This window comes from Amaranthus tricolor, chromosome 10 (assembly GCF_026212465.1).
Source record: "Amaranthus tricolor cultivar Red isolate AtriRed21 chromosome 10, ASM2621246v1, whole genome shotgun sequence".
NCBI classification, from domain to species: domain Eukaryota; kingdom Viridiplantae; phylum Streptophyta; class Magnoliopsida; order Caryophyllales; family Amaranthaceae; genus Amaranthus; species Amaranthus tricolor.
Window position 1 is genome coordinate 5,297,450 of NC_080056.1, and position 18,618 is coordinate 5,316,067.

At 31.4% G+C, this 18,618-nt stretch overlaps 1 protein-coding gene across 1 annotated transcript; it reads left to right on the top strand.

Moving 5' to 3' along the window:
• Window positions 1-4,446: 4,446 nt before the first annotated feature.
• LOC130825162 (probable linoleate 9S-lipoxygenase 5) lies at window positions 4,447-14,764 on the top strand. The gene is made up of 9 exons (XM_057690234.1): window positions 4,447-4,751; window positions 9,463-9,749; window positions 11,051-11,291; window positions 11,498-11,833; window positions 11,909-11,994; window positions 12,459-12,566; window positions 12,681-12,985; window positions 13,057-13,320; window positions 13,816-14,764. The coding sequence occupies exons 1-9, from the start codon at window positions 4,469-4,471 to the stop codon at window positions 14,582-14,584; spliced, it is 2,679 nt and encodes an 892-aa protein (XP_057546217.1). The 5' UTR covers window positions 4,447-4,468; the 3' UTR covers window positions 14,585-14,764.
• Window positions 14,765-18,618: the final 3,854 nt, after the last annotated feature.

An 18,618-nucleotide genomic window follows, 5' to 3' on the forward strand; every position in this document is an offset into this window, starting at 1 on the left:
TTATAACAATTAAATTATCATTTATAATAATTAAATTGAAAAAAAATATTATTAATCCTCATTGACATTGTCATTTTAATATTCAAATCAATACATTAATTATGCTATTTACAAATGCCCATTTTCGCTCCTTATTGAGCGCTTTTATAGCCTGCTTCATTTTAATTGTAGTAGAGCTCGTTTTTGGCCTGACATATTTTTAGCCCGTAACTTAGAAAGCCTTTTAAATAAGGGCAAGATAGAAAATTTGAAAAAAATAAGACAATTGAACAACTTTTTTTTTTTCCAAAATAAGCTCCGTGAAAACTTAATTCCCAAAATAAGTGCCCGTACATCCAAACCTAGGTTTGGTAAAAGTCACTGTTACTAACAGCGAAAGACAAAAAAAAAGAAAAAAAAGCTCCGTACATCCGTGAACAACATTTTTTTTTTTTTAATTTTTTTAAGTCGCTGTTAGTAACAGCGACTTAAGTCTTCTTCGTTATTTCAGTTACTTCCTCATTCCAATCTACGAGATTAAGGGGTTGACTGGTCAACTCCTTAAGTCGCTGTTAGTAACAGCGACTTAGGCTTTTATTTTTTATTTTTTATTTTTTATTTTCGCTGTTAGTAACAGTGACTTACGCCAAGCCTAGGCTTGGATGTACGAACGCTTATTTTGGAAATAAATTTTTCACGAAGCTTATTTTCGGAATAAAGTTGTTCAATGCTTTTATTTTTTTCAAATTTTCGGCAAGATAAGGGCTCACAATAGGAGCCCGACCCATTAAACACCCCTATTCCTATCTCAACTAGTCAGTAGTTTATGACTCTTCTATGCATAGAGCAATTTTGTTCTAAGCGACTAGGTGTTGGGTGATGACTAAGTTGAATTAGCCATACGAAGTAATAATCATATAACATTTTGTTACTCTAATATCACTAAATAGTCTACATCTAGACAGAGTTTGGAGTATCGAATGTACGTAATTTTATTCTTATTAGTGATACGAAAAAATTACTTCTAATTGATCATAGATAAAAAAATATTGTTTGCAACTTCATATAAATAATAAGTCTTGTGTGAGATCGTCTCTCATTGTAAGATGAACTCATATAATTAGGTTCATTTCTCTAATTGATCACTTTAAAACTAAAAAAATAATTATTTTAAAGTTATAAGAGATAGTTTCATGAGATAACGTCATTTAAGATTTTGTGTAAAAATAATTATGCATGTTTTGATGAGTCAATTCATGAGTTGTTGCTCCTATTTATTCCCTTAACTCCTAGGAATGTGAAGGGTAGATGATAGGCGTATTTTTTATACTTCATTCATTTTGATATACTTGCTTTATTACTATTCTTAACGCTAGTTATCAATCAAGTTTATTTTATATATTGCAGTTAATATATAGAAAAATTATAGTCAAGTAAAATCTTATTTGAAATATATTAGCACGTACTTTTATAATATTTTAACTTTTTATAATTTTTACTCGTATATAATTTATTTATATAAATATACATATATTTAAAAATTCACAATAAATAAAATAAAAGTTCTAGCACATATTACGTACGTCCTCCGTTTCGTTTTAGTCGCTACATTTTCATGGGCACGGGAATTAAGAAAAGTGATTGACCTACACTGTAGCTGATTGTTTACTTTATAGAGTATAGCATTTTATTATTGTTAATTGAAAAAGTAAAAGGAAAAATAGGTTGTTAGGTTACTTTATAGAGTATAGTATAGTATTTTATTATAGAGTATAGAGTATAGAGTAGGATAAAAATAGGGGTAGGTAAAACATTAAATGATTGTTTTATTACTAAAAACAGAAATGTAACAAATAATATGAAATTGCCAAAAATAGAAAATGTAGCGGGTATTATGAAACGGAGAAAGTATAATAGGTTAGGATAAGAGTCTTGTGAAGGAGGAGATGTATCATTTTATGTCTCCCAATCTCTGAACTCTCAAGCAAAGAGTATTCCAAAATCCAATTATGATTTGAAATTATGGAAAATAGCTCTTCCACGGTATCTTTCGTATTTATTGACAATCACTCCCTCTGTTCCTATGTAATCTAACACATTAGATAGGTTTAAAAAATAGAGAGAATGTCATATTACAACTAAAAATTGAAACGATTTAAAAAATAGATGTTCATTGCCTATTTGAATTTCAAAATTCAATTATCAACATTTATTATTTTTACGTATCACTCTCAATAGGAGACATAGTAGTTTACATGCATGTGAATAAGTAATGATCCTCTCTCTTCCACATAATTCTATAAACGTGTTCATGAAAATGAAAAAGGAATCAGGTACTTTAATTTGCACTTAATAAAGCGATAAAGGATACAATGTCTTCTATCTAATCCCTAATCCATACTTTTGTATTCAACGTACACCCACGGTGTCAAGTACTTTTCTTTCAAGGTAAAGCTTTAGACGAGGGTACTTATCTTTGTAGATATTAAATTGGAGTTTATAATGCGAAAAATTATCTAGAATAATTTAATTTTTTATCGATTTTTCTGTAGTGATTTAAATTTTTAATTAATCATGGATAATTCCAATTATAAGGAGTGCTTGTTAAGAATGCACCAAGGTAATCTCCTACCTATCCATGTTCTTTTTATTTTATTTGTCCCTTGATTAAAAAATTAATATAGCGTAAAAAGTTATACACTTATATGGGATTGGACAAAAATAAAAGAGGGCAAGTATAAGTTGAGGTAAAGGTGTATTATATGTTTGAAATTGAAGTTGTTTAGGAATCATTTGCATTAAAGGTCTATTGTTGTACATACGTGAATTGTCCTATAATATTAATAAAGAGGAGAATATATTGTTTTATTGTAAACTTTAAGGGTAACTCTTGTAAATTACTATTAATTGGTTTTGATAGTCATAGGCAATTCTAAAACATTTTGGGTGTTCAACTGGGTAGGATCTCAAAATATAATTAGAAATTATAAATATTAAATTAAACCGTAATATAAAAAAATAAAAATAACTCAACTGGTTGACGTGCTTTCTTTTAAAGGCAAGGCATGGGTTCAAAGCTTTTTAAAACGCTTTTTAGAATAATTATAGCTAAGTGGCTGATAATAATCTAGGTCACATTACTTTGAGAGGTGGATAAATCCTATCAACAATTTGTTCATAGACTATAAAACCCACCAAAATAAGGAAAAGGCCGCAAATTGTATTAATAATAATTGAGTACATGAATATAAAAGTGAGAATTTTCACTAATCTCTATCATAAAATCCGAAGGATTTTTAGTTATTTATTTGGTCAAATTTTTTTTAATCCGACGGTCCGTTTGATTAGTGGTACTAAAAAGTGGTAATGGAATAATTTATAAGATAAAATTTCATCAAAATTTCCATATCATTACCATAGTAATGAAACTTTGATAACAAAAAAAGTTCTTTTATTTACAAATATCCATTACCATTGTTTAATTGATTATTTGACAAGATATTTACTCAGTGTATTCCATTCACAGAAAACTGTAATTAGCATATATCCGTTCACAGAAAACTGTAATTAGAAAATTAGGTACACTACTTATTATATAATACCAATTACTCCCTCCGTTCCTATTTGTTCTTCCTATTTGGGTATTTCACAAAGATTAAGAAAAAGAGAATCTTTGGTGGTAGTGGGTATTATTTTAATTATATAATAGTGGGAAGTAATGATTGTATTGGAAGTATGAGGTTGTAGTGGGTATTATTTTAATTAAATAGTAGTGTGAAGTAATGATTGTATTGGAAGTATGAGAGAGAAAATTATTATAAATAAAAGAAAATGGGTACATTAAAAGAAAAGGGGGATTTTAAGGGGTAAAAGTGAGATAAAAACTTTCTAAAAATAGAAAGTATTCTAAAGTGGAAGAACTTTTGAAACTATCCGTTATAATAATGTGAAAGATAAAAAAGGAACGGAGGGAGTAACCCTTACAAGCAAATAGCATAGGCATTTGGGCGGTTGATATAAAATATTCAACAACGTGTGAATATTTTGAGGTTTGACTTGATCTAGCTAGCCCAAGCCCACCAATGCTTTCACTAGTGCTAATGATTAGAGTTATTAAGTTGATTTTTAATGAATTGTTTGAAATTGATTTAAAATTAAATTTGTGTCTATACTGATTATTACGAAATTATAATTTTTATTTTAAAGTCAAATCAAATTGAATTCACTTACAAAATTAAATAGATTTAAAATTATTGAATTTGTTTTATTACACTTCCTTTAAAAACTACTCGACACTTTAATCTTTACGGATAGTTCATAACAGGTTTATATTTTATTTTGTGACGCTATTCTCTAGATGAAGAATCTTTGTTGCTCAAATGAAAACAAAACACTTTAGACGCATCCAAGCAAAACAAAACCAACCGGGCCCCTTTAAAATCTAAACTTTCCCTCCATAAACTAGGGGACGGGTTGGTTACTACATAAAATGGGTTTCTGCCCCTCTATCAGATTAATTAACAAAGCAGCTAAAGAAATGTTATGTGGTTGGAAAAGCATGTATAAGGTGGCCGGCAATGGCGTCAATAAAAAGCTTGAAAATGAAAGTGTGGAGAATGGGAAGAAGATAATAAAGGGGACAGTAATATTGATGAAGAAAAATGTATTGGATTTCACAGATTTACAAGCTTCTTTTCTTGATCGAATTCATGAACTTGTGGGTAAAGGTGTTTCTCTACAGCTCATTTGTGCATCTGATCATCATCATTCAGGTTTTTTTTTTTTTGTCTTTTTTTTCTTGTTAAGAATAGTTAACATGTCAGAAACATCCCACATTAATTAAAATAGTCGGTTATAAACTTACATATAAAATTTGGTGCATAATCATCGTAATACGATAACTATATGGTTTTGAAAAAAAGTGTACCACATAAAATGTGTATGCACGTCGATGCTCACTACCCACGTGGGTTAGTGGGTCGAGTTCGAGCCCATGGATGCCCTGTGAGTATATCCACATGAATGGGCCTGAGGTGATTATGTGATAAATTACGAACTAACATGGTATTGAGTCGAAAGTGGTTCTTGAATATGATGTGACTCACATGTGAGGGTAAGTGTTGGAAATATACTTTTCAATCCTTATTACTCGTGGGTTTGTGGGTTCGAATAACCCTTGAATGCCCGGTAAAAAATGTTTCCAGACGAGTGGCTGACAGAGTGATTATGTGATAAATTACAATTACCTAACAAATTTGCAACTTCAAATAAACCTTAATTATGAACCTCACTATACTGATTGCTATCCTTCTAGCACATGAATACAATTTTTTGATTATCTGAAGGCCAAGAGAAGGAGATTACTAAGTGATCAGAATTTAAACTGAAGACCTAATTTGTAATTTGATACTTGATGATCTTTAACTTGGACAAGACTTATCAATTTCTATTACAATTAACATTCAATTATTAATAGTTCTCAAAACAAAATTTAATGAAAGTAAACATGTCAAATTCATCATAGGGCTTATTTAGCATAAGGTATTTAGACGTCATGTATTATGTGTTGACTCTTTTTAGTTGAACTACTTTTTATGTTCTCTAATGTTTTTCTCATTTAAAATATTGTACTTTAAAAGAGAAATGAGTTTGAGTATGGTTTTTGAGAGATATATAGAACACATAATATATTCATGTACGATCTTGTTAATTATTATCATATATATATATATATTTAATTTTTTATGATACGTAATAGATATATCAAGGCTTAAAAGTTGCTTTGAATTATGTGTAAAAAGTAAACGGGAAAAAAAAACGGAGGGAGTAGTTGTTTAGTAAGTTATAAGTGTTAAATGTTAACATAAAATTTTATTGAGAAAAAAAAAATAACGTTAAGTTGTTTTTTTGGTAATAAAAATTTTGATTGTTATTAATGTGCATTTGTTGATCATTCACTATCTAAATTTAATAATTGTTTAATTGACAATTAGGCATATAAAATGTTGGTCACTTATATTAGGGATGTTCAAACAACTATTGATAAAAGTTTCTTGCACTTCAAAAATTCATATAGATGGTCTCTCAATAAGATAACCTAAAAAAAAATTATATTTTTATAATTTGTGTTAATTAAAATATTTCATTTGTATATAACATATTTCACAATGAAATCACCTAATTTAATAATGTGTCTAAAAAATTAGAAATTGGGTACAAAGTGTGAAAGTCAAATTGAATAACACTGAATGTAAGCAATTAACCAAATTGTTATAATTAATGTGGATTTATAAGAAAACATAAATAGCGTACAAAATTAAAAGTCATAATTTCTCCATAATTTCAATTGACTTTTTATTTTATTATGAATCGTGACAACTAAATCTTGATATATAATTACTGTGATGTATAGAGTATATTATAAATATGTCAATTGCTCATTTTTATGAATAAATATTCAAGCTTTATAAAATATTTAAGTTCAAAGAATAATTATACTCTACGATTTTATCATAACTTAACTCCTAGAATTTTATTTAAACTACTAAATTTAAATTTCTAGTTAAATATACTGATTTTAAAAACTTTAATTTGTTACAAAGTTACATGTGATGCAATTTAATGAGATATTATTATTTATGTGTGAGAGAATTTTGAGAAATAATTGTCTTAAAGGAGATTTTTTGTTTTATAAAATTTGAAGTCATACAAAAGTTAAAAAGTGAGTTCAGGATCGGACATGCTTGCTAAAAATTACGTTTGAGGTCAAGTTAAAGCTATTTAAACGTAACCTAGCTAACTTTTAATATTAATATATACATCATTTCACGCCGTATTGAATTCAATGGTGCATCCATGACCTATTAATATTGTCAACCGATAACATTTAACTTACGTATAAAATTATGTAACTACAAGCAACAAATGCTAATATATGTACTGATTAAATTGGTAAGAGGTTTGTTATATAATAACTTTGACTTGAGCTCAAACCTCATCAATAAAATTTTTAAAAATATTATTATTATGATTTGATTTTGTTTTATATCCGTCTCAAATTAAATCTAATAGTTCTATTAGCAATATGGCATCAATATTTTTTTTTTTTTTTTGCTTAACTAAGAACCTTTAGGGATGTTCAAGTAAAATGGCGATGGCCATGATCAACAATTCAACATTCTGCATAATTTTGATGTCCGAGCGGAAAAAAATAGTAGACAAATCATAGCCATGCCCGCTTAAGAGAGAGAGCATGAGAAGATGTTCAAGTAAAATCAACAAACAAATTTCGTCACATTTTAAAAATGTCTTCCTTGGAGGCTTGGAATAACATAGAAGAAGCAGTACAAGCTACTCAACAACAGAATATTTGCAACCAATCAACTATATCTTTTATCCTTTTTAATTATCATTAATTTTTAATTTGATCTGTTTCATTAATTTTACATCATTTTATTTTTTTAGCAATGATTTTACTTTTTTTTAATTTTATTTACGAAATTATTTTCTTTTCTCATCTTAATTGCTCATTTCTATAATTTACTTTTTTTTTGTTTTTTTTTCCAACTTAATTTCTCTTTCTTCTATTTTTCATTAGAAAGCAAATAGAGCAGATAGAGAAAAAAAATATTAAAATAAGGCTTAATGTCTCTAACAACAATATTGTTTAAGGAGCAATCCATTCAATTGCATCTCTTGTGAATGTTTTTGCTCAATTATTTTAAATTTATCACTTTTATAAGCTACTTTCATTTTTTTTTTTCAAAACTATACTCTAGTACTATTTTGTCTTAATTCTTATTTTCATAGTCGATTATTGGTGTGCACGCTTTTTCTTTATTCAATTTATTAATTTATACACCCTCAATTTCATAGAATTTGCAGCATATTTTCCAAAAACTCTTCTCATTAAAAATTTAAAAATTATTAATTCACCTATTCCTGATAGATAATTTATCTTGCAGAATAAGCCACTACTACAAAACGTGCTCTATAGGGTTACCACATCACAACCTTATCCATGAAAATCAAGTTTTATCTTATTTAGACCTTTTTCAAATCAGACAAGAAATTATAATTTCATCTATTATTTCTTTTTTTTTCTTTTTTCGGCCTGTCCTATCTTAATCATTAATAACCCCAATGACCTTTTGGTCTTTAGAATAGGACCCATCATCAAGGCATAAAAATACCAATCGTGATTGTTCAGAACATCCTTCCAACCTCTCAGGAAAAGACAAAGAAACCAAGGTTCCTATATCTTTTTCGAAAATTAATTTGTTAAAGTTAGCAAAAACATATAAAAGAATATAGAGGTAACACGTTGATATGACACCTTTTTCTTTGAATACATCTATACTAAGATTTAAAAATAAAATGTTCTCATAAGATACATTCAATTTAAGTATATACTTCATATTGAAGTTTTGCTTTGGTTATAACCTATAATACTTGTTCATATATTTTACTTATTTCTTAAGAAAAATTATTTGCTTTTAATCACATATTGAAGAATCAAAAAAGGTACGACTTATATAATTTAGTGAGCAACTCATTAAGTATTCACTATAACTAATTAGTTTTTACAGAATAAAAACTGATTAAACTTATAAGAGGTTATAGTCACCTGATCTAATGTGCGCCAATATAAATTAGCCTATCAAAAATTTTCAAATGGTATTAAAGTGAATGAAGTATGTTTGATTCTGAAAATATAGGTGTTTAATAGTAAAAATGATAGCCATGGAGGGTAAGAAAAAGCAATATTTTGCTCAATCAAAAAATTGTTGACCATGTTGAGTTCCAAACAAGTGACATTCTCCTTTAAGATTTTTTTGAAAAAAATGGACTCATATGTGTAGGTGAATTTTAGAGAGTTAACCACTCATGATGCCACACATAAGAATTAGAGAATGTATGACTACTATGTACTTGAGTCACTCCATATAGGACCAATCAAACAATTACCATAACAAAAAATACAAGTTACTAAAATAAGAATTACATAAAGAAATATCCCATAGAATTTATAGAATATAGTCCTAACTTCATAATAATGAAAATAATACAAACTAACAAAAGATATAACTAGTTTCTTGAGAGACTGTCTCTTTGAGAGACGTATCTCAAGTCCAGCCTATTAAAAGATTATTATATTATTCTTAATGCCTACTTATCATATTCTTAATGCCTACTTACATTATGTTTAATGCTTATTTATTGTATCCTTAATGCCTACTTACAATATTTTACATGTGTATTTACATCATTCTTAAAGCCTACTTACAATATTTTTAAAAAATATAATGGACCGACCCAATTAAAGATGGTCTCTTAAACAGATCGTCTCGAATCGAATTTGTGAAGATATGAAAATCGGATATTTACTTAACATATTCCCTACTGACCAATTAGTTTTAGGATAAACTACATTGGAACCTGTGTGACAAACTGACAATTGTGTATGTGATGTGTTGTATTCAGAAAATGGATTAGGAGGTAAGTTGGGGAAGGCAGCATTCCTGGAAAAACGGGTATCAACAATAACATCAATTACTGCTGGAGAATCAACATTCAATATAACATTTGAATGGCATGAAAGCTTTGGTGTTCCTGCTGCTTTCATCATTAAAAACTACCATCATTCTCAGTTTTACCTTAAATCTCTAACACTAGATCTTCCTGGACATGGCCGTCTACATTTTGTCTGCAATTCTTGGGTTTATCCGGCTCATCGTTATAAATATGATCGTGTTTTCTTCTCTAACAAGGTAAATCTTTTACAAATTTCATTGTTATTTATTTATTTGTCATGTTACATGATTGTAATATAAATACGAATCAAAACCCTAAATGGATTGAACATTTTTTACTGATGATCGTAAGCCTGATAAGAAATTCTTGTTTAGTCTTCCACTTTAGGGATTTGAGACTTCAAGTGTTGAATTATTGATCTGGAAATTTTGGAATCTTGAGGTTTTGCTTCTGCCATGGCTTCTTCTTTGGTAGCCATTGTTGATTAGGGTTTGATGTTTGCGATTGTGGAATTTTTCGATGAATTAGATTACTAGAGTAAGTGTCTAAAATTGGGAGTGGGCTGGGCTCGCACGAGCAGGATAAGGCCCAGCCGAGCCTAAGCAAATATGGATCGGATTGGATAAAGGCAATTTAAATTTAATATAGGCCGGATTTGAAAGCCTGATACGGCCTGATCCAACCCTTTTTTTGTTACTAATTGATCAGTTTATAATAATTAAATTATCATTTATAATTATTAAATTGAAAAAACTTTAATAATTGCCATGAGCATTGTCATTTATAATAATTAAATATGCATCAATTTTCCTATTTACAAAGGCCCATATCCGACCCTTGCCCTTTTATAGTCCATTTTATTTTAACTATAATAGACCCCATTTTCGGTTCGGCTCATTTTCAGCCCGACCCTTACAAAACCCTTCAATAAACGGGCCAGATAAGGGCTCAAAATAGAGTCTGGCCCGTTGAACACCCCCAGTTACGAACTTACGATACATGGGTGGCGCCCTGGTGGGCAATTACTAGATAGCTAGGTCATTGAGTTTATGCAGGGTCGTTCCTGAGATTAGTTTTGAGGTGCAACTGCTTAGGGTCCATCTCACGAAGGGGCCCAAATTGAGTTGACACTTAGAATTAAATTAATATTCGCATAAGTAGCATTTAACATAGATCGAACTTGCTGCATTAGGTTTCTCAGTTAAGGGCCTTTTCTGATTTTTCACCTTAGGACCAAATATTATCAGCAATGGTACTGAGTTTATGTGTGTTTAAACAACACATATAATCAAGTAATGAACAAATCTGCATATTTATACTTTGTAGTTAAGTCTTTAATTTCGATAACACATTGTAAAATATAATATCCAAGTTTCAATCAATTTTCTGTATATCAAACACTACCTCTTGTTTTGTCAATCAAACATCCACGCGGAATTGTTTATATTCATCATTCATAGCTGCTAGTGCCTATGATCATGTTGAAGCATCAATATATGAAATATTTACTTATATTTCACATGCTATACTGCAACAGACTTACCTTCCTCTTGAAACACCAGAAGCATTACGCAAATACAGAGAACAAGAGCTAGTAAATCTTCGAGGTGATGGAAAACGAAAGCTTAAGGAATGGGATCGAGTCTACGATTATGATTACTACAATGATTTAGGATTGCCAGACAAGGGAGAAGAGTATGCCCGTCCAGTTCTTGGTGGTTCAAGCCATTACCCATATCCTCGAAGAGGCAGAACTGGTCGAAAACCCACAAAAACGGGTCAGTAACCTACAATCAATTTTAGGCTTGTCAGCTCGCTAGCTGACCTATACGACTATGTGACATATCATTGAGCTCCAACCATTGGTTTGTGTTTTTGCTTGAGATGGTTCTTTGACACGCTTTCACCTGTCTATCGATCAATATTTCAGTATGATTATTATTTTTTGAAGGTTTGCAGTTAATGTGTGTGAATGAAATGACAGATCCAAACACAGAAAGCCGGTTGCCTCTTCTGAGTCTACACATATATGTACCTAAAGATGAGCGATTTGGGCACTTGAAATTTTCAGATTTTCTGGCCTACGCGTTGAAATCTCTAGTCCAGATAATACTCCCCGAACTGAAATCTATATGTGATAAAACACCCAATGAGTTTGACTCATTTGATGATGTGATGAAGCTTTATGATGGAGGTTTTAAATTACCAGATGGGGCACTTCACCAAATCAAAGATCGAATTCCTTGGGAAATGCTTAAGGAACTTGTTCGCTCTGATGGTGAACAGTTCCTTAAATTTCCATTACCTGATGTAATCAAAGGTATTAATTAATCTGGATTACATTGGAAACTTGTTATCTTCCTGAGATTACTTGAAATTTTTCGATACATTACAGAAGATAAGTCTGCATGGAGAACTGATGAGGAGTTTGGAAGGGAAATGCTTGCTGGAGTAAATCCTGTTCAGATCCGTCGCCTTGAGGTAATTTGATAGCTTCATAAAATTGCTGTATTATATAAGAAAAGTGTGAATGTAGAACAAATTCTCTTCATACTGATGCGAAATATTCCACTTGTAATGAGACATGAAAGAGATCCATGGCCGGTTCTTGGGGCATCATCCCCATCCTGGATAGTGGAATACCTAGGCCCCCAAAATAAGGGGCCTCAAATATTAGATGGTGCTATTTAGGCCTGGTTCTGAGCAACACTTTTTAATGATTTGTTTGTAAATCTTTTTTATATTTACAGTAATATAGTTTTACAATACATTTTGTCTTGAATTATTTTTCTTGAAGTGGAAAAAATTTTATCTTTTAATATAATGAAGGGCTGTATTTTAAAAGAAATCAAAACTTATGATCTTTTTATCACGTTGGCTTTTGTTACCATGTTAAAAGAAACTAACATAACCAAAAAATGATAACGCATTGATGAACTTTGCAGGAATTCCCTCCAAAGAATAAACTGGATCCAAAACTCTATGGAAATCAAAACAGTAGCATAAACAGGGAGCATATAGAAAAGAATATGGATGGATACTCTATAGAGAAAGTATGCTGTCATCTTTAATTGAACTTACATCTTTCCATTGATATATTCATTAGATTATATTGTCGAGTCTCTGGCCAAATATTGTTTTCTCATGATGGATTATTGGATGCACAGGCAATCAAATGTAACAGGCTGTATATATTAGATCATCATGATACATTAATGCCATACTTAAGGCAGATTAATTCGACTCCTACAAAGACGTATGCCACTCGAACAATCTTGTTTCTGAAATATGATGGGACACTTAAGCCTTTAGCGATTGAACTCAGCTTGCCTCATCCACAAGGCGATCAGCATGGCGCTGTTGGTCAAGTCTATACTCCTGCCGAAGAGGGTGTTGAGGCCTCGGTTTGGCAACTAGCTAAAGCTTACGCTGCTGTCAATGATTCTGGTTGTCATCAGCTCATAAGTCATTGGTATAATACAGAAGAACCGTTGTCATAAACCTAGGCAAAAGATACTGAAACTAACAGAGTTTTTATTGTAGGTTGTACACCCATGCTATAATTGAACCATTTGTTATAGCAACCAATAGGCAATTGAGTGTGGTTCACCCAATTTTCAAGCTTTTGCAACCTCATTTCCGGGATACAATGAACATAAATGCCTTGGCTAGGCAAATCCTCATCAATGCTGGAGGTGTGCTTGAGAGAACCGTCTTCCCAGCAAGGTTTGCAATGGAAATGTCCTCTTTTGTGTACAAAAATTGGGTTTTCACTGATCAGGCTCTCCCTGTTGACCTTCTTAAGAGGTAGGTTTTTTAATAAGAGGTTGTTTGGTTGAAGGTTATTTTTGTTGAAATTAAAAATTGTGATACCTCGAGTTGAGCTTTAAAAAAAGACTGATAGATTACCCATATCAATAAGGTGCATCTTATTTATAAGGGAGCCTACTTGCTAAGAACTCCACATTTAAGCGTGATAGGTGGAGAGAAATCTTAGGATACCACCTCTTGTTCTGGGTGCGCATGAGTGAGGTCAAAGTGTGCTGAAAGAACTTGTGTTGGTCGGTGGACTAGTCTACAGCCTCCATGGGTAGTCACCGTCGAAATTGCAAAAACTCTGCGTCAATTGTAAATTCAAATGGTAACAAGATAGTTCGATTCCACCTAGGAAATTAACCGGGCAGGTAACCTCACATCCAATGACAACCAAACGACCTCCTAATATCATCATCAAGTTCTGTGAGCAGCTTTGTAGTACAGTATACATTCTTTGTTAATGTCATGATTATTGCCTTATTTCAGAGGGATGGCAGTCCAGGACACAAACAGCCCATATGGTCTCAAGCTTTTGATCGAGGATTACCCATTTGCTGTTGATGGGCTCGAGATCTGGTACGCAATTGAAACATGGGTGGAAGATTATTGCTCTTTCTACTACCCAAGAAATAGCCTAGTTGAAAATGATCCTGAACTCCAATCATGGTGGAAAGAGATTCGCAATGTAGGCCATGGTGATAAAAAAGATGAACCATGGTGGCCTGAACTGAAAACCAAACAAGACCTTACAAAAATCTGCACCATCATCATATGGGTTGCATCCGCCCTTCACGCAGCTGTCAATTTCGGGCAATACCCTTATGCAGGATACCTCCTTAACCGTCCTACTGTAAGCAGACGCTTCATGCCTCAACCCGGTACATCAGAATACAATGAGCTTGAATCTGATCCCAAGAAAGCGTTTCTCAAAACAATCACAGCTCAGTTTCAAACTCTACTCGGTGTATCCTTGATTGAAATTCTTTCACGCCACTCCACAGATGAAGTATACCTCGGACAGAGGGATACTCCGGAGTGGACTACTGATGCTGAACCATTAGCAGCATTCAAGAGATTTCAGGTTACATTGTTGGGTATAGAAAAGAATATCATGGAAAGGAACAATGATGAACGATTGAAAAATCGAAACGGGCCGGTTAAGGTTCCCTACACTTTGCTGTATCCAAACTCATCTGATTATTCAAAAGTTGGAGGACTTACTGGGAAGGGTATTCCAAATAGTATCTCAATATGAAGTGAGTGTATCATTCCGTAAAGAGTTATTCTTGTGAGAAAGCGTCTTTCGGTGAGATGAGTTTAAAATAAAAAGTCCATATGTTAATAATTTGTATTAATTGGGTTTTTAATTTATGTATGAGGTGCGTCTCACGGTAAAACTGTTTCATAGAAGAATCTGTGAATAATATGTTTCACATGTTCGTCCGTATAGAGCCCCATAAAGTTGGAGGTCACAATATTAAATTATGTTGTATATTTTAAATGTTTAAAGATATAAAATTATTAAAAAATTTCATAATTTTTAAAAATTGCACAGGGCCTTAAATGAATTTATCAAATTTTGCTTTACCCCTGAAGTTAAGGTACTAAAAATGCATGGAAAGTAAAAGTTTAAAATTGCCGAAATTTTTGTACAAGATGGTCTGAGAGTCAATGAATCATAATTAGACATGCTCTATACGTAACTTAAATAGCTCAATAAGAATAAATATAGTGTATAAGCTCTTTATTTAAAATTTATCACACTAAAAAGAGTATCTCACAATATTAGTTGTTAAAGTTGATAATAACAAATAACAAGCTAGATAATAAGAGAAACAATCAGCATAAGCCCACCATCCAATAAGTACTTCTGCCAAGTTCTACTTGCTAGTTGCCAGCACTATGACGTCATTAGAATTTAATAATTCAATTTAAATATTATAACTATTATTTTGTTTTCTTAGTTTGCTGTATTGAATTTTTTTTTTATAAAAATAATTCTACACACTAACAAACAACTAGTGCCGATCTACGTATACTCGGACTTTTATTTTGCTTCATGTATCCGTATCCGATCCTTAATTTTTAGACATTAGTATAACACTTAAACACTTCATTTTAGGTGTAGAATTAAATATTAAACATATCCGACACTTGGACATAACATAGGCAAGGTTATTAGAATCGAAATTCTACCTAGGATCGTTGAAGGGGTAGGATCGAAATCGGTAGAATTGGATCATAGGATCGTATGATCCTACAAATAAACATTAATGTGCTTTGGATTACTGATTATTAATTATATTTGTTCTCTTTTTAAGTTTTAAGGTATAAGTAAAAACTTATTTGACTTCACCTATTAGGTTTTGAAAAAAAAAATACTTTTAATAATTATTTGTAAACTGCAAATCAAGAAAAACTTCAATTTCATAAAGGAATTGATATAATATTATACGTAGTGAATTCTGTGTTATTCGTTGTATTATGAAATTACTATCTGTGCGTGTAGATATTTTATTTTATTAGACATAGAATTTCAAGGTATGCTAATTTACAATCAAACTGATGCTGGACTAATATTATAAGAGTATGAATTTGCAGCTTTATTCTTTACTATTCATCTATCCCATTGAGTTTGATACTCCTGTCACAAAAATCTCAAATCTATTTTAAAAGCTTGTCAAACACAAAGGGTTGGAGGAAAAGTTAAATGCGGCAAACACATGCCTGCAACCTCTTTTATTGCTGTTAATTATGCTTTATGGTGAGTAATTAAGCGATTCTAAGAATGATACTCACCTTCCACTATAAAAGGGAGTATTATTTATAGAATAAAGACACCACAAACACACATATTGTTAAGAGGGTTATTGCATTGTTAGAAATTTGAGAGTGTTCTTACTTTGCTTTAGTATATGTCATATTGAGAGATTGTTCTCAAGATAGGGGGATGTTTATTACATTGTAATTGTTGAATTTCAATCTAATAAAACTACATTTGAGGAGGAGGTATCCAAGATACCTCATAAACACTTGTGTTCATATTTTTCTTTAATTCTCATATTGTTTTTCTTTGGTGAACCTCTTTGAGGCTTTCATTTCAAGATTAATGGAGGTCTTGAAGAAATTCTTGAGTGTATGGAAGTTGAGGTCATGGTTTATGGTTATTTCAAGTTTGATGTAAGTAGGTATTAAGTGTGCTGTAAGTTGACATTAAATTTGATGTAATTTGGCATTAAGTTTGATGTAAGTAGGCAATAAAGTGTGCTGTAAGTTGCTATTAGATATGATATAAGTAGGTATTAAGTATGAAACATAAATATAATATTAATTTACATTAAGATGATATAAGTAGGTATCAAGTGTACTGTAAGTTGGCATTAAGTCTTATGTAAGTAGGAATTAAGTGTGCTGTAAGTTGAAATTAAATCTAATGTACGTGTGCATTAAGTCTGATGTAAGTAGGCAACAAGTGTGTTGTAAGTTGGCATTAAATCTGATCAATTTGGCATTAAGTATACTATAAATAAGCATTAAGGATGATATAAGTAGGCATTAAAACATAAAATCCTTAAAATGTAAAAAGATTTAAAATACACAAAATCTTTGTCATAACATATACAAATAATAACAATAAACGATTTCACATAATCTAATAATCAAAAATTTTCTTAATACACACAATTAAATTGTTTTTTATTCAATCTCCTACATACTACTTCTTTGAGATGTATTTTTTCGCTCTGATTTTCTTCGAACCATTAACAACCATTGAAGCCTATTTGATTCGCAGCAACAATCTGTGCAGATGTAAGCTTGATCTCTTCTTTATCATTATACAAGAAGAGATGTGGTTTGCAATTAGTTTAGATGTCTTAGTCAACCCTGTGCATACAAAACAATCATAAAAAATAGCATTAAATGACATAAACAAATATTAACAAGAATAATCATAAATGTAATATTACAGTATACTTCATGCCAACTTACAGTACGCTTAATGCCTATTTACATCATTCTTAATGCCTACTTATAGAAGGCTTAATTCCTACTTACAATATACGTACAGCTATTGATATGGTTATTAGGGCTGAACAGAGTTTGGTCTAAACCGTAAATCAAACCGGACCGAACCGTAATTTAAATATTTGGTCTGGTCTACGGTCTAAATGGTCTGGTCCGGTTTTTTTTTATTAAAAAAAACGGTTTCCGGTCCGGTCCCGGTTTTAAAATTTTCAGACCAGACCGGACCGGAAAACCGTTTGTTGATGATGTTGTAGAAGACGATGCTGATGCGTGGTTGATACCAAATCTGAACAGTATTTTTCTGTACAATGATTCTGATGAACTGAATTTTAGCCATGGTTGTCAGAATGTGGTAAAATCATTGCAATTTCAGCAGCAAGATATCAAACCGCTTGTTGATGAGAATTGTACTTACGCATTTACTGAAAGTGTTGTTCCTACACATTCACAATCGCAAGGTACTAATAACAACAAATTCGCCATGGATACAGATTCAAATTCGTCATCTGACATTGGAGTAGTACCAGATTCAAATACAAATACAAATACAAATTCCATGTCTTCAGAGGTTTCTTATTCGTTTGCCAAATCTTCAGCGAGTAACGGCAGATCATCAAATGGAGCTCCAGTGATGGATAGAGAAGCTAGGGTGTTGAGGTACAGAGAAAAGAGGAAGAATAGAAAGTTCCAGAGAACGATAAATAAAGTAAAATATCTGGTTGTTAATTATAGTCTTTGGGATGCTAAATCATTATTACAGTTGTGGAACAGTTATCTTAGATTCTCAATTAAAAAATACAAAAAAATAAAAAAAAACCGTAGACCAGACCAGACCAGACCGTTCTAGAACGGTCTGGTCTGGTCCGGTCTGGTGTCTTGACTGGTCTGGTCTGGTCTGAAAAATTTCCAGACCGGAATTTCTGGTCTGGTCTGATTTTTCTGTCAAACCAGACCAAACCGGACCGTGTGCAGCCCTAATGGTTATTCTACGATTTCAGTTTAATTGTATTAAATGATATTATTTTTAATGTTAGATTACATTAGACTTAATGTTAACTTATATCAAAACTAATGACAGCTTACTTCATACCTAATAACCACTTATATCAGATTTTATCCCAATTTACCTCAAATTGAATACCAGCTTATATCAAACACATACCAACTTACAATAGATATAAAGCCAACTTAAATTAGACCTAATGCCAATTTACATCAGTCTTGATGCCAACTTATAATATATCTAATACCAAATTAAATCAT

Bases quoted from the DNA above. Each gene is read 5' to 3' on its own strand.
- LOC130825162 (XM_057690234.1), top strand. From the start codon at position 4,469: ATGGGTTTCTGCCCCTCTATCAGATTAATTAACAAAGCAGCTAAAGAA. The intron at 11,834-11,908 runs GTATTAATTAAT...GATACATTACAG, and splicing joins ATTACCTGATGTAATCAAAG to AAGATAAGTCTGCATGGAGA. The intron at 11,995-12,458 runs GTAATTTGATAG...TGAACTTTGCAG, and splicing joins TTCAGATCCGTCGCCTTGAG to GAATTCCCTCCAAAGAATAA.